Below are 21,155 nucleotides of genomic sequence, written 5' to 3' on the forward strand. Positions count from 1 at the left end.
AAAGAAACACATATTATAATAAATGTATTACAGACTAGCGCTATCTTAATTTGTATAAAGCATTTCTTCTGTGCGAGATTGTGCATTCCTGCCTGCAAGCTATAAAGACCTACTAAAAAAAACCAAGACCACTGCAGTTTCCAATGGGAACATAATCTTGAGAAAGGGGGACAGAGCACCAAATACCGGGACACTCCTGGCAAAACCGGGACGTCTGGTCACCGTAGGCCAACAACATAGCCTGCTTGCAGAGGGCATTTTAAATATTATTTCAGCCTTGTGATTAAAGCACTTGTGGCACCTTTAAGCACTAGACTGAAAGAAAATGCAAAGTGCCTTCTGTAGCAGGCTATGTTATTAGTTTCGGGCCTGGATTCTTAGAAAGTGGCAGTAAATAATATTTCTCCCCCCCCCCATTTGGGCGGGTGAGATATTGTATAATTCCACTTTCTAAGCACCCAGGCCTGAAGTAATAACATAGCCTGCTTTCAGAGGGCATTTTGAATTTTTTTTCAGTCTCGTGATTAAAGCACTTGTCACACTTTTAATCACAGAGACTCAAAGAAAATGTTAATTGCCCTCTGCAAGCATGCTATGTTATTACTGCAGGCCTGGGTGCTTGGAAAGTAGCACTAAATAATAAATCTCCCGCCCATACGGGCGTCGAATTGGGCTTGCCAGTAATACTATCCCTATTGTGACGTCCCCTGTACCCATGATCCCTCACGCGTGTAGGTCCCTCAGATTGTTTTTTTCCGCCATCGTGAGTGGTCGCATAGAAGCGGAGTGCAATTTCTGCTTACGCCATTGAACGTGCAGTGAAGACTTCAGGAAGACTACGAGACGAACCGTCGGACGGAGATTTCGATGGCGACAACGGGCCTTGGAAGGCCCTTTCGGCTTCAGCCTCACAGTACGGAGAGTGGAGAGTGATCATAACACCATCTATTTTCCTACCCCGGTTCGCCCAGCTGCCTGCCCCCAATAGGGAGTGTACTCGGTTTAAATTCTGCCCCTCTTGTAATAACAAATACACGTGGGTCGATCAGCACAGGGTGTGCACCCTTTACTTACATAGAGACCACGACAAGGCTCATTGTCGGGCCTGTAAGCTGCTCCGACCCAAGACCCTCAAAGACAGGCGGACAAAACATTGGGCCCATCACGCCATGCAGGCCGAGGCCGCCATGGATGGAGGGGCACCCAGCAACAGCAGGGTGACGGGGAACCTTGCCATTCCCCAGTGCCAGCCTCCGACCCTGATAGACAGGCCGGCGGTCCTGTTATGGGGAAGACACCCGGCGGCAAGGGCACCACACTCCTACACACTAAACACACTCCTCACTGCGATGCGTCTGAAATCGCACGTTGAGAGTCGATGGCGAAGGGCAAATCTGCGGAATTCCGGTCCTCTGAGTGCCCAGAGCGGCCATCTCATGACAAGCCCGTAAAGACAAAGGACGCCGGACTCAAAACTCCCTTGCCGGGCCTCGCACCGTCGAGAGACAAAGCCGTCCGTTCCCATAGTCGAAATTCAACCTGCATCCGGGGGATGTCGGAAAGTCAGGAATTTCCCGTTCTATTGAAAAACAGACCCCCAGAGCTCCTACCTCAACCCCTAGCTCTAGTAAATCCTCTTCCAAGAGCAGGGATCATAAGGACAAGTCCAGTCCCTCTCACAAAGACAGGGACACAGGGGACAAGAGTGACAAGCCTAGTGAACAGTCTACTGCCCCAGAACCTGATAGTATTCCTGTCCAAGACATTACAGAAGAGCCTGACCAGCCTGATCCTATCAATCTAGTTGAAGAGGTAGATAGTGGGCTCCCTATTCCCTCTACCCCTGCACCTGCCCCTACCTGCCCAGGGATTATCCCCAGTTCAGCTACATGGACTGCACAAGAGATAGATTGGGTTATGGGATGCATGGCATGCCTTGCAAATTTTTTCGAAGAGCACCCATATGCTCTCCAAAGTCTAGCGAACACTCCGCCTACTGCCCAGGCGTCTAGCTCTAAGACACCACATGCCCGCTCAGGCTAAATTGTCTGCTCTACCACAAAAGAATATACCACTATACAAGACGCCTCGCCTCTCCTCGGATCTGTACGACCCTGATGCAGGAGAGGATGAATATATAGACGAGGACAACCTCTATGAGGATGTCGAGGGTTACGACGTGGGTGGAGAAGATGATCAAGACGACACTGAGTCGGTAGTCTTTGAATGGACTCCCCAGTCCCGCAGGACCCTCCCCTACCCGACTCACCAATTGATAACCAGCCCCTACTCAATGACATACTACTAAGGGCTGCTGAACATTTTGGGATTGAAACTCAGGAAATCCAACGGGATAAGGATTTAGCCGAAAACATCTTGGGCGATAAGAGACCGGCTACCCAGTTTATCCCACTACTCAAGTCAGTCCAAAGACGGATTCAGCCCTCTTTAGAGATGCCGAATCAGACCGGGGCGGTAAACCCAAGAACTGAAAAGCTTTCACCCAGCGCCTTCCGACCCTTTATACATACGTGGCCAGCTTCGTCCAGACTCTCTGGTAATAACCACTACACGGAAGAGAGCAGGTACCCCATTGGCCTCATCCGAAGCGCCTCCGGATAAAGAGAGCAAAAAACTGTTTACAGTGGGAAGGAAGATAGCATCTTCCGCAGCGTACCAGGCACAAATAGCTAACGACTCCACATTATTAGCTAGCTACGACTGCACAAAGTGGGATGAAGTTACGGCCCTTGCTGAGTCAGCGCCAGAACCACTTAAGGCTAACCTCTCCCTTCTGGCAGCCGAAGGCAGAGCAACAGCCGGAGTCCTCCTAAAGAACAACTTTGATGCAGCGGATAACGCCGGACACGTTATTCCTTAAGCCACCATCCTAATACGCCACACCTGGCTTAGGCAGTCAGGGTTTAAACTAGAAACACAAGCCACCTTACTCAACATGCCTGTTGAGACGAATATGGTGTTTGGTAAGGCGGTTGATGACGCTCTAAAGTCCGTCATGGACGAGTACGAGACACTCAAACCCCTTGGCCAACTGACAAACAACCGAACCAAAGGGGTGGCAATAATTTCCGACGTTTTCGTGGCCAAAACGCGCAAAGATGCTCCGGATACAGTCAAAGCCAAGGTTCCTCGTGGAACAATAATCAACAGGTGTCCCAGGGCTATCCCGGGGGTTAGCGCAGGGGCCGCGCAAGAGGGAGAGGTTCCCCCACCAGAGGTGGAGGAACACCCTCCAAACAATGACACCCTGCTATGGGTCCCCTCCCATGTTTCCCCAGTCGGGGGGACGAATATCTCATTTCACCCACGTATGGGAGGCGATAACATCAGACAAGTGGGTGTTGTCAACGGTAACAGGAGGTTATTGTATAGAACTTCAAGGAAGACCATCAAACCTCCCCCCCGCAACAGAGGCCATCACAGGAATAACAACTCATCCTGGTGGAGTCCAGGCCCTACTTCTCAAGGACGCCATAGAGATTGTGCCATCCAAGGAGGTAAACAAGTGTATTTATTCAACTTACTTCCTAGTTCCAAAGAAAGATCTGACCATGCGCTCAGTACTAGACCTGCGCCCTGCAAACAAGTTTATCAAATCACAAAGATTTCACATGACAACGCTACAAGAAGTAATCCCTCTGTTAAAGCGGGGTTATTACATGGCAACATTGGACATGAAAGATGCTTATTTTCATATTTCAATGTTCCCAGCGCACAGAAGATTCTTGCGATTCAAAGTAGCAGACCAACACTACCAGTTCAAAGGGCTGCTCTTCGGGATAGCCTCGGCTCCAAGGGTATTCACCAAGGTACTGGCAGTGGTGGCAGCGCACCTGTGCAGGGAGTCAATCCCAGTGTACCCTTACCTGGACGACTGGCTGATCACGGGAGAAACCTTCCAACTTTACAAGCTAAATGCGCAAAGAACAATGGACCTCCTTTTCCAATTGGGCTTCTCAATAAACGAGAAAAAGTCAAGTCTGGTACCAGACAGATGGAAACAGTTCCTAGGAGCTGTACTAGATACAAAGACAAGCTTAGGCTTCCCATCCATCGAACCTCATCGAAAGAGTACAAAACATGCTTTGGCAAATAACCCCACTATCAAGCCGGTCTCCGGATAGGCGTACGCAAAGCAATGCATCTGCTAGGTATGATGGCATTGTGCATTTTTAACCTGGTCCCCCATGCGCACCTGCGCATGCGACCAATGCAGGAATGGTTGGCGAAACAATGGTCTTGGGCAAGTGGTCAGTGGGACGATCTAGTGATTGTTTCGTCTACACTAGTTCAGAACTGTGTAGCTGGTGGTCAAGGGAAAATCTGCTCAAAGGGAAGCCCTCCCACGAACCGGAAGCCCAAACGGTTGCCACAACAGATACGTCACTTTCCAGGTCGGGGGCCCACTACCTTCAGCACACGGCCTGTGGTCACAAGTGACTGCACAGAAACACATCAATCTACTAGAATTGTTGGCAGTTTTAAAGGCACTACAAGCCTTCGAAAACCACCTGACAAACCAGTCAGTACAAGTCCTAACAGACAGCACCACTACAATGTTCTATATCAACAAGCAGGGAGGCACATGCTCTCCAAAATGTCCAAACTTACTCAGAAATTATGGAAGTGGGCACTCAAACGGGGGGATGTCCCTGTCCTCCCAACATGTTCCAGGAGTACTCAACACTCTAGCGGACTCTTTCAGCAGAGATCTCCTGCCAGAAGAACTCAAGTGGCAATTAAACATGGACGTGGTAGACCACATCTTTTCTCTATGGAGCTACCCCTCTCTAAACTTGTTTGCTACAAGAGAAAACAAGGTATGCCCAGACTTTGCGTCCAGGTTCCCCCTACCAGACTCCAAGGGGAACGCCCTATGAGTGAGCTGGTCAGGGAAATATGCTTACGCTTTTCCCCCCGACTCCATTAATCAGCAGAATAGTGAACAAGCTACACAGGGATCAGATGACACTCCTCCTAGTTGCTCCTATGTGGGCGAGACAACCGTGGTATCCACATCTGCACAAGCTGGCGATGTGCGATCCCATTAAGATCCTGTACAAGGTAACCTGTTGACTAAGCACGGGGGAACAACCATACACCCACAACCTCACTCTTTGAACCTAGCAGCATGGCTCCTGAAGTTCTAGAGTTCGGTCACCTTAATCTTCCACAACGGTGTATGGATATCCTGAAAGAAGCACGTAAACCTAACACCAGACACTGCTATTTCCACAAGTGGAAGAGATTCCTCATTTGGTGCCAATCTGAGCAGATCAACGCCATAGAATGTACTCCATCACACACTCTAACCTACTTGCTCCACTTGCTAGGTTCAGGTTTAGTCTTTAATTCTCTAAAAGTCCACCTAGCAGCTTTATCAGCCTATACCACCTCTCAAAGTATAGTCTTGTGGTGGAAAGTACCAGTCATTAAGGCGTTCATGGAGGGAGTGAAGAGACTACATCCTCCAATCTCCGGTCCCCCACCTGGGTGGGATCTAAATGTAGTACTAGCAAAACTCGTGGGACCCCCTTCAAGCCTTTGCATCAAGCTACCATTAAACACATTACCTACAAGACTGCCTTCTTAGTGGCTATTACTTCCATAAGAAGAGTCTGCGAACTCCAAACCTTGTTAGTGCAGAACCCTTTCTTTGTCATCCATAAAGACAAATTAGTTTTATGGACTCGTCCTAGGTTTTCCCCTAAATTTGTTTCCAAATTTCACGTAAACCAGTCAATTGAGTTTGCGGCTTTCTTTCAGAAACCAACTAGCTCAGCTGAGGTCAAATTCCACACACTAGATGTTAGGAGGGCGGTTTTCTACTATGTAGACAAGACCAAACCACTTAGGAAGACTGATCAACTGTTCGTCTCCATGGCTACAGGCAGAGGAGGAGAACGTTTTTCCAAAAGAGCAATCTCCAAATGGATAGTCAAATGTATACAATTATGCTATTCATTATCAGACAAAACACTGCCTTTTACATCAAGAGCCCACTCCACACGGGGTACTGGGTCTACTCTAGCCTTTATTGCAAGTGTCCCCTTAGACAGCATTTGCAAATCAGCTACATGGAACTCAGTTCACACCTTCACTCAGCCCTACTGCATTGACACACACTCCAAGACAGATACACAGGTGGGACAAGCAGTTACAAAACATCTTTTTGCCGCTACTCCTTCTCACAACCCACCACCTTCTCATAACACTGCTCGCTAATCTATGCATAGCATGTGATCTAAGCAGATTACACAAGCATCAGAAGGAATACATTACTCACTGTAATCGTATTTCTGGTGCTTGTATCTGCTTAGATTCACATGCGCCCACCCTTCCTCCCCTGAGAGAAGTTGCATAGATGTTATATGGGCTTTATCTGCTTGGGAACGTCATACTCGCGCTACTCCTCATGCTACCTCATGTCAGAAAAATACTATCTGAGGGACCTACATGCGTGAGGGATCATGGGTACACAGGACGTCACAATAGGGATAGTATTACTGGCACGCCCTATTTGTCCATTTTTGAGTTTCGAAAACAACTGTAATACTTAGCAACTTCCACTAGATGACGGCCTATGCAAAGCATGTGAATCTAAACGGATACAATCACCAGAAATACGATTACGGTGAGTAATGTATTATATATATTATCAACATTTGGCTGTAGGTTTTTGGCTTGGCGCAGCATTGTTCCTTACACAATTCCACACTGTTTCACCAATCTGCACCAAATGTTGCATAGTTTACCTGTTGGGACCCTCCAGACATTACTGACTACATGACATTTGGACACTGCACCCCTTTCCCTGGATTTCAGCAAAAGTTAAAAATGGGTTTGTGGGTTTGTGGCGTGCCGACAAAGCCATAAACCATGTTCACCAAGAAGGAAAACAAAAAATGTTTCTCAACCGGTCCTGACACGAGGAACAAAACTCAAGCTACTTGCACCATACCAAACTGCACCACGCCAGGATGAGGCAGAACAGCGACCTACAGGATCATTCATTTTCAACAATTAATGAGCGTTATCATGTCTGTCTATAGAACCTGTTCGGAGAACAGGTACTTCTGCTAGTTATTTAATGAAATGGCTACTTGTGAAAAAGCTTTATCTACTTACGTCCGCCTCGCATTTCTGACCCCTCACAGTTACCATGTGTGACAGTGCTGCTTTCAGGCCCCTGCTTTCAGGCCCTGCCAAGGGTGGGAGAGAATCTGCCTCACTCCAGCACCCCGAATGGTGCCTGAATGCGGGCAGATCCCACTCCTTTCCCCTTCTTACCTGGAGAATGGTGGCGGTACCAGGGAGGACCCTGCCGCAATGACTGTAGTGTCCCCACTGCAACGGGGAACAGCAGGAGACGACGCTGGCCCGGGACAGGAATGCCACGAAATGCGGCCAACATCGTTACAACTGCGGGGGTCACTCCACAGAAGATTCACAGCATCCCAGCCAGTGCTGCGAGTAGCACAACACCAGCCGCTGCAGCGAGAGAGGATCGTAGCTCCAGCTGACAGTGTCCGCTGGAGCCTTTGCTGACAGGTGCTTCTACTAAACCACTACGGACTTCTTCTTTTCGTAAGAAAAAGAGGATCCAAGCCCGAACAAGGCAGATCCATGGTCTGAGCCCGAACAAGGGAGACCAAGTGTGAACATTGTGATAAAAGGGGGGGTCTCAGCCTGAAGAGGGAGACCCATGATGAACATTGAAAGCGATAACTTGTGCATGTAAAAATCCTGATGGGAATGAAATTTTGAGACTTTGTTACAACAGACCCTCTGCAGTAAGAGACTGTTATTGGAAAAGAGGCCTTGGCAGAAGGCCCTGATGTCTGTGCTTTGAACTGTATCCCGTGACCGAGAAGCCAGAGTGTGCGAAGCTTGAACGTGCCGACCTTGCCCTGTGCTGAAAACTTGGTGAAGGGAAGCCAACTGGTAAACCATCCTGACCTATTATTTCTTGAACATTTTTCTTTTTGCATAGACCATTGTCCCACACACTTTTGTATTTAGAAGTAAGGCATGGCAATAGGTAGACTCGACCAGGACTGTGTTATTATTATTTGATGGTCGTAGCTTGCTCCCATCCTTTGATTTAGGCTTAGATAGGCATTCAACCAACCCATTTGAAGTTCAATAAACACCCTTGAACTGTGATCACTTGTGCCTGTCTTCGCTGTTTGATACCATGCCTCCCTTACAGTAGCGAGAGGCAAGGAGGTAGAGTAGGAGGAAGGAAAGAGGAGTATGATCAAAGGGTGGAGGTAGAAAGGCAGAGTGATATACCGGAGACACAGCAGTACGGCAGAAGTAGAACATCTTAAGTGACCAGTATAGTGAGTGGTCAAGTACGAGCAGGTGTGAGAGGAGAGTGACAACGGGCAGAAGAAGGCACCATCCCTAACTCTGGAAGACTACTAACCGGGTTAGGTTGGGGAAAAGTCTTAAAAAATCCCCCGGGAGTTAATCAGCTGAAGTTCTGGGGAACCGCCACTAGAGTAAGGTTGCAAAAGACAGTCCGGTGTTACCGTTGTCAAAAACTAACATCCCTGTTAAGGACACCTGGCTACGGAAGTCGGGAAGATCGGAGAATACGGGACACAGTGCTGGCCCTAGCGCCAAGCCTCCCAAGAGAACCTGTAGCCCCAAAAGACCCTTTTTATGAATGTACAGCAAATCGGTCTGTACGTTTTCAATAAAGACCCTTGGACTAACTACCCAAGTCAACGTGGTTCAACGGCGGTCTGGAAACAAGGGTGCCGGTAAGCTTACCGTCACCTTTGTTTCCGGACCGCCACACTGAGTCTGCCTGTCGCATAGGCCCCGGTAGGCAGATTCTTCATGGAAGCACCAGCACTGTTAGCAACAGTGCCTGCGCTTCCGTCTCCCCACTCCCACAGAGTACTACGGGTCTCTATGGGGATGGGGACTTAATGCGTACTTGTAATGTCCCGGTGACACCGGGAAGTCAGGTGCCGGATTCAGTGTTACAGCTTCTTTTGTTTCTGGTGTTATATGCTACATTCCTGCGGTGGTTCAGTGTGACTTCTGTTTCATGTCTCTTTTCCCTCGTCGCACCTTGTATGGCTATCTGTCTCTACTCTTTTATTTGTGTGAGGTGTGTCTCTCTACCACCATTTTCTGTGTCTTCGCTTCAGCTCACATGACGCTGGTCTTGTTCTCACTCCACTTTGCTAATCCAGGTAAACGGTACGGCTGCCTTATGCTTCTCCCTCTTCCGCTTCTATAGTTCCTCCCAACGACCCTTGGCATTGGGCACATACCAATGTCCACTCTCCTCCCTATTGCTCTGGAGTCATTTGGTGTCTGGCATCACCTGTTTTGCCGACAAAAAATAAGTCTCCGGCATTCGCATTCTTGTGGTTTCCAATTATGATCAGATCAGAATGGCTGTAAATATTCTGCCTAAGCCACACACAGATCTATGCTTTTTACCATTTCACATTCTACAGTGCAACAAATGGATCCTGTGATGATGAAAAGAGTTAAAAGGCTCAGTCAGACAATGTATTTCAGAGACTGTAATAGGGATTAGTGTATCACAGTAAAGAGCGTAGCCTGTGTGAGCGTGGCTGAGCGGGTGCTTCGTTCATCTTCCCAAATCTGCTACTTAAACCTCTTTGCCCTAATGCCAGATGAAAATAATTCTGCTAACATTGAGTGACACTAAATGATTTGCGTCTGATTTAGATTTTCGAGTTTGTTGAAATTCTGTTTGAGTGCTTTTTGCATTGCTGGGTCATTTAGATCTTCCATTCATTTTCTCGCAGTCATGCTCTCATTGTGATAGTTGTCTTGTATTTTTTCAAATAGAACCAAAGGTAGAAAAGGGAAACCTGTACAATTTTTCCAAACTGAAGAAGAGCAGAAAGTGGCTGAAGGTGAGAATTGTGAAGTCTGTTGTAAGGGAAGGTTCGTGAAAATAATGGATTGCTTTAACCAAACCGCATGTTTTACAGAATTTTTATAAACTGGGTCAATGTACTTAAATACTCAGAATGTGTGTATGACACTTTCGAATGGATTGTGTCCTCCAACACATTCTACATCTTTGACATGTAATGTCCACAGCTGTGCACTTCGGCAACTTTTTCGGCAGAGGGCGTCCTGCATCAATGGCGTCGGGTCCATGTCCCTCGGGAGTCTCCGTCGAGGACGTCGTCACAGGTTGTTATAAACGGGATGCACGGCGCCCGTAGTCTCAGTTCCGTATTTTCCTTGAACGTGTTCACTTTGTGAGATTCAACATGCCTCATGTGTTTTCTTCATTGAAGATGTCTTTCGGCTCGACCCCTCCGAGTCTGCGGTCCGGTTTCAAGACCTGCCGGGACTGCAAGTCCAAGATGTCGCTCACCGACCCCCCCCCCCCACCGCATTTGTTTGTGGTGGCTCGGCGAGTCGCATGATACCGATGACTGCTCGAAATGCCAGTCGCTGACTGCAAAGGCCTTGCGGGAGCGGAAGGGGAAGCTCCAGGTAGGTAGGGGCTCAAAGCCTGTTAAGTCCCGGACTTCCAAGTCCAAGGGGGTTTCCACCGATGACTTGAGGGGCGACTCTCTCCGCATCGGAAGAAATCCTGAGGTTCTTGGTCCCAGAGTGGTTCCCGCCACTCATCTTCCTTGTCCCGGCACTCGCGGAAGCGCGGTCAGTGGTCGCCTTCCCCGTCCACCTCGGAGGATGGTGCCTCGAGGAAAGTTGTGTGCCCCAGGAAGTCCTCGACTCCGGAAGAATGCGCAACGTTCAAGAAATCTATGATGCCGATTTTTCAATCGCAAGACACAGGTCCGGTTGTGCCTTCTGACGAAGCCGGCCTGGATCGGTCTCGGTCTGCGGCTCGCACGCCTTTGGGCTCGGGTTCACAACGCGACTCACATCGGGAGCCGTTGAGGTCCCGTACGAACAAGGTTTTGAAAGGTCGCAAGAGACGTGTCTCTAGGTCTCGGTCCTCGTCCCCAGCAAGACCGCAGCAACCTATTGAGGGCTTGGGGCCGGCATCGACTCGTTCGGCGCTGTGTCCGTTCAATTCGAACATCAGCGCCTTGTCGTCGTATCAGCCTACGGCCCCGTCGACACCTGTGTCAACGTTGACGCCGAAGCCTTTGGCGCTATCGGCGCCTTTGGGAATTTTTTCTCGGAATTTGCGGTTGGAGTACCCAGACATTGTGGATCCTCCAAGAAAGGCTACTTCAGAGTCCAGGCCCTCTTCTGTCCCCAGACCTGGGTTTTAACCCCCTCTGGATATTTTTTTGAAGAGGAGGAAATGTCTGAGGTTGAGGAACCTGGTGACCTTGATGATGCTCCGATTTTTGTATTTATTTTTATTTATTTTATTTTTCTGGGGACAGTCAGTTGGAGGAGTTGAGACAGACCCTCCATGATGCAAGTGGACTGGACATTTCCCCCGAAGTGGTGTTTGGTAGACCTGAGCTGGGGGCTAATGCAGAGTCTTCTTATGAGACTCATGGCACGAGTATCTGGGCTGGTCTAGTCCTCCAGACGACTTTGTGCAAGATGATCTGACAGACATCTTGGATCAAGGTCTGTCCTCTGACCCTGTTTTGCCATTTCATTCTATCTTGCAGAAAAGAGGAGCAGCTGCTTGGCAGTCCCCGGAATCTCTTCCGGCTGTAAATAAAAATCTTACTAAGAAATACCGCCCTTCCGTAAGCGACCCCAGCTATTTGTCTACTCACCCCACTCCTGACAGTTTGTTGGTGCAGGCGGCATACCCTACCATCCCTCCGGATAGGGACAAGCACTTCGACGTTTGGGCACGGAAGGTGTTTTCTGCTGGGAGCATGGCCTTGAAATCAGCCAACTCCACGTATGCCTTGGCAAGGTTTACACACACTCTGTGGTTTTGTGTTGCTTTTGCGGCCGAGCGTATTCCCGAGGGGGAAGAAAGGCATGGTTTCCTTGCTATCGTGCAGGATGGCAAGGATGCCATGTGTGAGGCCCTTCAGTCGGGTTTGGATACGGCTAACAGTGTGAGCCGGTCCATGGCTGTGAGCACCGTTATAGGAAGATTTGCTTGGTTGCGGAAGTCAGGATTTGCTCCGGATGTGCAAGCCCGTCTTCTGAACATGCCCTTTGATGGCGCTCATTTATTTGGCAGCAAGGCTGTCGAGAGCCTTGAGAGGTTGCAGACCTCAAAAGCTGCGGCAAAGTCTTTAAGCGCCGCGGTGCGTCAACCTCCGCCTTTTCGTCCTAGGGGACAACAGTGGAGGGGAGGTTCCTTTCATTTCTACTCCTCCTTTGGTTGAACGAGAGGGGCCACCAGTCAAAGGGGCCAGCGAAAAAGTATCGTGGTGGTCGGGGAAATCGTGGTGCCAAAGCAGCTCAGGCAGCTGCCTCTTTGCCTTCAGGCACTGCCGCAGCCGCTTCCAAACAATCGTGAGGCCATGTCCCATGGTTTGCCGGTTGGGGGCAGACTGTCTCAGCATCTCAAAGAATGGCAGGCCATTACTTCAGATGTGTGGGTTCTGGATACCATTGCCCACGGGTACTGCCTTTCCTTCCTTCAGCGGCCTCACGACAATCCACCGGGGAAACACTCTTTGAAGAGTCTGGATCCGCTTCTTGCACAGGAAATCTTGTCCCTACTGGAGAAAGGTGCCATAAAACTGGTGCCTAGCGGAGAGGAACAAGGATTGGTATTCCCCTTATTCCTCCAGCGGGGTGTTCCTATTAGGAATATTTGTGATGCCGCTACTTGGGCTTCAATCCATACATTTGTAAAACATTATTCCCAGGATATGGCCTTTGGGAAGGCGGTTCTTTATTCCGCAATCTAATTGGGTATTCTAAATTCTTTTCCCTCTTCCATTTAGTGGTACTGCTTTGGGAGTCTGTCAAAGATGTGGAATGCGTTGGAGGACACATTCCATTCCAAAAATAAGTTACTTACCAACTGGTAACGTTCTTTCGAATGGATGTTCCTCCAACGCATTCCACATCCCCCTCCCAGCCTGTCCCTCAGGAGAATTTCCCATGCGATTGCAGCTTCCGTTTCCGCAAGGGTAAATGCAGTCCAGCAGGCATCTGAATGGTGTCACACGTTCTGGGGGAAAAAATTTAAACTGAGGGTGCCGTGCGTCCTATTTATAATATCCTGTGATGTCGTCCTCAACGGAGCCCCTCGAGGGACATGGACCCAACGCCATCGACGCAGGACGCTCTCTGCTGAAAAAGTTTCCGAAGTGCACGGCTGTGGACATTACATGTCAAAGATGTTGAGTGCGTTGGAGGAACAACCCGTCGAAAGAACATTACCAGTTGGTAAGTAATTTGTTCTTTTGGTGCATAAAGCAAAAGTAAAAGGTGATGGTGTTGAATCATTCATAACCACTGGCACAATTCTGGGCAACCCTCCAAACCAACGTTTTGCAGCCTGACGAGCCATTACAGGAGAGTTAAGACCATATACAAATCAGGCTTGGTCCCACCCTAAAAAGGGCAGTCCAGCCCAAACTTCTAGGTGACATTCCTTCTGTATGCGACCACAGGCATCCCCAGACATGTTTCGGCCTTGTTGGGCATCATCAGTGAGGAGTAACTTGGGTCTCTAGGCCCAGCAGGTTGACACATGTCTGGGGTTGCTTGAGGTCTCCTTCAGAAGGGATGTGACCCAGCAGTCCAGGCTGGCCTGCCGCTTTGGGGGATGGGACCAAGCCTTATTTGCATGTGGTTTTTCCCCTTTCTGTAATGGCTTGGCAGATGAACAATGGCATGGAGGGTTGCCCAGAGCAATTATCAGAGTTCTAAGATTAATTCTAAACCTTCCGGCCAGCACCTCTGTTTTGTTTTAGTTTTTGGTGCATATCCATATTGTCTATTGAAAATGCAATTTTGTTACAGTATTTTGCAAATTAACGGTACAGCTCTGGCTAGGTTTAAAGTGGAATCTGTAGCTGAAATGCCCACTCCTTTCAGCACAACCCTATTGTTTTAAAAATGTCCCCTTGACCATGTGTTTGAGTGGAGCTCGGATTTCCAGTTACACAAGTAATTGAAGAAAATGATGGTCAATTTACATTGTGCCTTAACTTTTCTTTGTGTTTACAATGTTTTCAAAACAAATCTTGCAGTTGGAATGGCTAGCTAAATGTTAATTTATCCGGACCGACTCATGATGATCTGACTTTGTCGTTCATTCAAAGCCTATTTCCTTCACTTCCTGGCCATACTTTATAGCACACTAGTTTGCTTTTTTCGGATGCATGGAATGAATGCACTTGAACATTTTAACTTCATGCATTTGTATTTCTAATACGGCTTCTCTCAGTGGAAGTTGCACGTGTTGTTTCCATGTGCAGGTGTGAGGATGGAGGTGAGGATGGGAGCAGTGGGGACATTTTTCATATGGGGTCCAGGGGAATATGGGGAGCTGCTGGCAAAGCATTGGTGTGCCGATAGTCTCCCGGACACCGCCACCTGTGCTGTCGCAGCGCCGGCCGCTCTCGGATCAGTCTGGGCCGCCTGCGCTGTCACAGCGTGGGCCGCTCTCGGATCAGTCTGGGCCACCGACGCTGCGGCAGGCCGGGCTCGGCGAACCACAGGCAGTGCCACTTCCCCTCCGGCGGCCAGCCCCAGGAACCCAAGTCCCATGCAGGGCCCGCCCGACCGACGTCGGAGGGGGGGATGGCACCAGGCGAACCACCACCATGAGCCCCAGGCGGCTCTACTTGCCTGCACGACCAACAGGCCCCGGACCTTCAGCACAGCGACTCTGCCGAAAGAACTCCACGGGCAAGCCGTACGAAGGGGGCAGAGTCTGCATGAGGTTCAGATGCCGGGCTACACACATGGACCGCAGCGACCACATGGAGACTGCGGGCTTGGTGGGAGGTCCTGGCACAACCAAAGGAGCAAGGGGAACAGGAAGGGGGATGGCAGCTCTTTCTAGGGGCAGGAGTCCCAGGCTATCGACCAAACCAAGGGAGGGTGAAAGAACAGGTCCCTGATTGGCACTCATACAAGCCTGTCAGAGGATAAAAGGAGCTGGACTGATGACCCTTTTGTGGCTCTTTGCAGGGAGAAGGAGAGGAGAGGAGAGTGAAAGCGACTGGTGGGCCTATCCGGGCTTGAGTGAGTAGGAGAAGCCTCCATAGGATTACTTACCCCAGACTTTAACCCCACAGTGAAGTAACTGCCTTAAAGTCTATGGTTCCTCTGTTCTTGAACATTTGCAGTTCCTTGAATAAGGTATTGTTTAGCATCAATACCGGCTCCTGTTGTGATTCCCACAAGTGGCGTAGTCCGCAGGATATCGACCGCGCAATGGAAAAAATCATACAAACGCTGTCGGAGGGTCAACAGCAGCTGCAGCAGCTCATCCAAGTGCAAGCCCAGCAGGCGGCAGCTGACCACCAGGCCTTCCAACAGGCTGTCCAACTGCAGGGCACCCTCCAGACAGTGTCCAAAGAGAAGCAGCATGAAACACTCATCCACCTAACAGATGCAGTGGCAAGCTCCCGAAACCAGCCACTGGTTACCTCCGCCATCTTGCAAAAGTTCAAAGAAGGTGAAGCTCCAGCGTACTCCTACGTCCCATCCCCTTTCCTCCATACTTTTGGGACATTCCGTCCTGTGGGACGGGACCGGAGCACTTTTGTAAAAAAGCATCACATTTTTCAAAAATGTGTCCTTCTCTTTTTACGCGGGGTACCGCACGCGGCCGTAAACCCTAGCATCACCAGGGAGACCTTTTTCTTTGCCGTTGTCCTTCTCTTCTGCTCTGGTTCTGCGGTCGCTTGTCCTCCGTCTATGCCGGAGCGTCTGGGGTTTTCCATTTGTTCCTCTTGCGAGCTTCGCTAGGGCGGATCCCCATACTCTTGGCTTCGAGTGTCTGGGACTGGATCAATGTTGGGACTTGTGATTCTTCTGTGACTCCCTTTCGGTCCTGGCACTTCAGCGTCGTCTTCGTGGGTGGGAGGAATGTCCAGAAGGTTCCTCCATCGCATTTCCAACTCTTCATTAACGGAAAGAAGAGACGCCCGGTAAGTTCTTTACTTTTCAGGGCACCTCGGCCGGGGGGTCCGGGAGGGGCTTCATAAGCTCTCCTACCGGGGTTATCCCTGAGGTGCCTCTCAGGCCTAGTAGGCGTACCAGGGCTTTCTGAGGGTTTCCGCGAGAGGCGTGCCTGTACCGGATCACAATCCGAGTTTCACCGATCAGATGCTAATAGCCAGCCTAGTCCTGCTGAGGCGTTGGGTACCGGAGTTCGCTCTGAGGTCTCCTTGTTAGGAGCTTCCCGGGCAGACACCGGGGTGCGCCCTGAGGACTCTGTTGAGGCTTTCTGTACTGAACCACGGTTCGAGGCTTCTCTCAGGGGAGCTATTAAGACTGGACTCTGTTCCGAGGTTCCTCTTTACGAGGCTAAGGTGTGTACCAATAAAACTGAGAGGCCTGTTAAGGTCTTGTCTGTGAGGTGGATTCCTCAACCATCCCGCGCTTGTGGAGGTACCGGTTCTGTTGAGAGGGTACAGGGGGAGGTCGTTGACTGTAGCTCCTCTGTTACGGCGTAGCCGAGGTTCCTCCTTTGGAGGCTAATTCAAGGGACCGGATGTCCATTAAACATCCAAGGCCCCATAGTACCAACTCTGCCGAGGATCCTTGTGTCAAGGCTAAAATGTCAGTCAAGTCCCCTGACCAGTCTGTGGAGTCAACTTCCTCATTGTATGCGGCGCAGTTCTCCTCAAAAGTTCACAAAATGGCGGGCGTTCCATTTTGGATTCTTCCCTCATACCCAAACTATTGTCGGTGGGTGCTGGGAACCTTCTTTTTGGTGGACAACCTTTTCCAGCGACAGTGTGAATCCGTTCTGCCCTTCCCATTTCTGGCATGCTTGGATGCCACTAACACATTCGGTCTCGCTTCCTCTCTGCCCCATTGGTCTATGTAGACCAAGTGGGTGGCAGGCCCGCTTAGCAGCCCTCTTCAGTGTTCGTGGGGTTATGATCCTCATGAGAGCCCTCTGCCCACTCCATCGCCTAAGGCCTCGACAGAGAATGCATTTTTGGGGAAATTTCAGAGTCTAATGCACTATGATCCCATGAGAGAGTACTTTAAGGGCCTCTTTAAAGAAATCTGCCGTCAGACTCCATTGCCTGCCCTGTCAGTTCCTATCACGGTGCCTGTTGCTCCGGCGGCAGCACCTCCTCTGCCTCTCGGTCCTCCTCCGGCTCTTCCGCCTCTGTCTCCCTTGTCACTGGTGGACAAGTCCGCAGCAGAGCGCGATGTCAATCTGACGCCTGACGCGTCACAGTCGGGGGACCCGGGTGCTTTAGACGACCCCTTGGCAGATCAGGATAGTGAAGACCAGCCCTGCTCAGTCAGAGCATTTCACGGCCGGGTACTGGACATGTCACTCCTGGACATACCAGTGCCTGAGGCACCCACTCCGCAGGAAGGGGTGCTATCGGGGCGCTAACCTTGTCTCCACAGGAGTGCACCGGCCTGTTCCTCCAGAGGGACATCCTGGCCGAGGCCCGCAAGGTCTGGGATAAACCCCACACCGGGCTACATAAAAATAAAAGGATTGGCGCCTGTTACAGGCTTCACACCTCTGAGGAAGTAGCCTTGGCGTCATGTCCGCTTCTGTCCTCGATGGTGGTAGCGGCCGCCACTCTGCAATCTAAGCCGGCCTCTCTGACTTCTGCAGCTGCGGCCGAGGTTCTGTCCAAGGAGGACAAATTGCTCGATTCCTTGGGCAAGAAGATTTTTGCCAACTCGGCGCTGCAGTTGCATCAGGCTAACACAGAGCTCATTTTAGCGGCGGCAAATATGAAACCGTGGAAAGATTTGTGTGACTTCCAAGAGTTCGTTCCGGCAGACAAATTGGAAGACTTCAAGGGCGGTCTCTCAGATGGCAAGACGTTGGCGCAGGATATGCTGGAGACTGCTGCGCACCATGTCGACATTTCGGCTCAAGGCCTAATGCTGGGGGTGGATACCTCTCGTCAAGCTTAGCTTCATGCAACACAATTTTCGATGGAGGTCCAAGATAAAATTCTGGACCTGCCTTTTGATGGCAAACAGCTGTTTCATTCTTCGACGGATGAAAAGCTCACCAAGACTAAGGCCAGCACGCAAACTGCCAAGTCTCTGTCGGTGCTAGTGAAGGCCCCAGTCAACGCTCAGATCTGGCTCCCAGCCTCGGTCCTCCTCAGGCTTTAGAGGGTTACAGGACCGCAGGTCTCGTACGTCTGACCCGCTGAGAGATGACTCCCATCGGAGACAGCAACGAGGTCAGGTTTTGTCTCGGTCTTCAGCCTCCGCTTCAGGGACAGGTAGTCTCTCTGCCAAAAAGTCTGCAAAATGATATTTTTTGGCGCTCGCACAAGACTCCGGTGAGAGGACGTATCTCGTCTCATCTTGAGGCGTGGCAAACCATCACTGACGACCGGTGGGTTTTGTCCATCGCTTGGGCGGGCTTCCGCTTGCCCCTCCACCTTACCCCACCCTTCAATCCTCCCTTTCAGCAGTCGGGGACGCCCTCCCTTAAAGCCGAGGTCCAGAAACTTCTAGATCTCAGGGCGATACAACCCGTTCCCCTTGAGGAATGAGGGGAGAGCTTCTACTCTCGTCTGTTCACGGTGCCAAAATCAAACCAGGCTGGCTTGCGCACCATTCTAGATCTTTCCCAGTCCAACCTTTCTCTTTCCCAAGAGAAATTCAAGATGATTTGCCCTGCCAAATAAAGTCCTCTCTTCAGAAGGGCGACTGGCTCAGCGTTGTGGACCTTCAGGATGCTTATATACATATCCTGATTTGGAGGCCGCATCGGAAATATCTGCGGTTCTCCCTGGGAAAGGAGCACTATCAGTTTCGAGTGCTCCCTTTTGGTCTCAGCTCTGCGCTGCATGTCTTCATAAAGATGGCAGTCATTGTGTTTTTTTTAAAGCTTAGGAGTCTTTAAACTAGCACGACCAAGTGTTTGCAAAGCCAACAGGAGGTTTAAGTGTGTCAAAACTGAAAAACAATACAAGTCAAGTTTAGCACTGCATTGTGGCTATACAAATGACCTCAAATGCAAGCATTTTGCTCCAGAAAAGACTTGCATACGAGCTAACATGCATCTGGATTATGTGTTGCTCATGTTCCTCTCAACTAGAGGTGATCTTCCAGTGATGGCTTCCGGGTTTTGCTGTGTCATATGTGATTTTAGATGAAACAACTTATTCTACGTTAACATTTCAGGTGGAAGGTTTTTTTTCTCCAAGAATTTATAAACCTACCATAACTTTGCTGGTGTTTGCTAAACATGTGCTACAGCTCCAACCATAAGGATGCTTGACTAATGCTGCATTGATGAATCCAAATAAGGGCAAAACGTGTATACAATAGTGTGCGTCCGAGAGTGATTTGTCTGTAGTTGAACATGCTCTGTATAAAATAGCACTGTCCTTTATGAAAAACACATTTTCTGGAGCAAAGGATTTGCATTTGAGCTAACTTTGCATACTGTGGTGGGTCAGAAGAAGGACGCGGACACTGGCCCTCTTTACAAGTCAGGCGGTGGCCCATGGTGCTATTAGCACCAGGTCCATGCCGGATTCTGCCATGGTGGATGGCGGAATTACCGCCCCATTCCAAGGTGAGTGGGGCCTGCAGTTGCTATGGTTCACTTCGCTCGCTCCGGTTTTTCGTCTTGTCAAATCTGTCAGCATCCCACTCTCTGGGCTCTCTCTCTCTGGGACATGCTACGACTGCAGGTAAGAGGAAGTCTTGCTGCCTCCTCTGCCTATGGTTTCAGTGTCGTTAGACTGGTACACTGCCCACCACTGGGATTCTGATTCCTGTTGCCCTCTCTCCTGCCTGCATGTAAACACTGTGCCTCCAGTGTCTGGCTCTCGCATTCGGGCCACTTCTGGAAGTTGCAGGCTACGCGGCTCTCCTCTGCTCCACCTCTAGCAGGTGTGACAGTGTTGGGGAGCTTCCCCTGCTTACGCCTTTCTCTCTCTTTCTCTCTCTCTCTCTCTCTCTCTCTCTCTGGCTCTCTCTCTCTCTCTCTCTCTCTCTCTCTGGACTTTGCTACATCTTGGATATGCTGCTCCTCCTCAGTCATCAGTCTACTCGTCTGAGTTCTATGGAAGTATCTCCTTAAAGAGACAGATCTTTCTTTCTTGCTTGCAGATGTCTGTTTCAGTTTTAGTTCTTGCCCAATCTCTGGCTTCAATAGTGTTCTGCATATCTGATAATCCCACATATGCCACCATGGGAAATGGTTTAGTGAGGTTCTCACAGGAACGGGAGTCCTCGTCTGCAAAGGGGGAGTCTTTCCCAGTGAGGTCCCACTTGCCTCGACCCCTAGGGAGGGTGTTGCAGAGCGGGCTCATCTCCCTAGCCTCATGGGGGGTCTCCCCATTGGAGAGAAGGGATGAATTCCCTCCCTTTGTCACAACAGACAACATTTTTCATGTGACCATTGCTTGTGCTGTTGAACTGGAGGTCGACTTCCAGTGATGGCTACTGGGTGGTGCTGTGGCATGTGTGACTAAGCTGAAATGACTTATTTATTCTGTTTCACATTTCAGGTGGAAGGTTTTAATGAAGCCTTTCTATAACTTCTCTGGTGTTTGTGTTCTCTCAGTAAACATCTATTCTGATGAATAGTGGGATTCAGTCACTTTCCCCATGGGCGGAGCCCCTTTTTTGAGGCTAGGGAGGTGAGCCTGCTACGTAACATTCCCCCTAGGGGTGGAGGTAAGCAGGACCTCACAGGGAGAGACTCCCTTCTTGGGGATAAGGACTCCCTTTCCAATGAGGAACTCCCTTTTCATTATTCTCAAACACCCACTCCAACTCTATCAGTTGACAGAAAACCAGATTCCTGTTACATATGTTATTGTAATGTGATGACGGAAGAAAAGTGTCTGCCTGGTACTGTGTAGAGTAAGAACATACGAGTGATAAAGAATGCCTGTCCGTCAATCACTGAGACAGAGACACCTAAAGGAGTTATGAAGAGCATAGCTCCAAAACAAAGGAAGGACTATCCTGAAAACCTGGGGAAGCCCCAGCGTTGCGTAATAAAAGTGGGAGGAACAAGGGAACGTCAGAACAAGACCCAGGAGTTACAAACCAGCTGGCGACGTAAAACT

General features: G+C 49.8%; 1 protein-coding gene across 1 annotated transcript in view; it reads left to right on the forward strand.

Moving 5' to 3' along the window:
* INO80 (INO80 complex ATPase subunit) overlaps positions 1-21,155 on the forward strand; it is a 1,945,052-nt gene that overhangs the window by 246,400 nt on the left and 1,677,497 nt on the right. The window contains exon 4 of the mRNA XM_069637507.1: positions 9,865-9,932. Within this exon, the coding sequence (XP_069493608.1) occupies positions 9,865-9,932 (68 nt within the window). The remainder of the gene's footprint in view (positions 1-9,864; positions 9,933-21,155) is intronic.

This window comes from Ambystoma mexicanum, chromosome 14 (genome assembly GCF_040938575.1).
Source record: "Ambystoma mexicanum isolate Mex_15411 chromosome 14, UKY_AmexF1_1, whole genome shotgun sequence".
Taxonomy (NCBI): Eukaryota; Metazoa; Chordata; class Amphibia; order Caudata; family Ambystomatidae; genus Ambystoma; species Ambystoma mexicanum.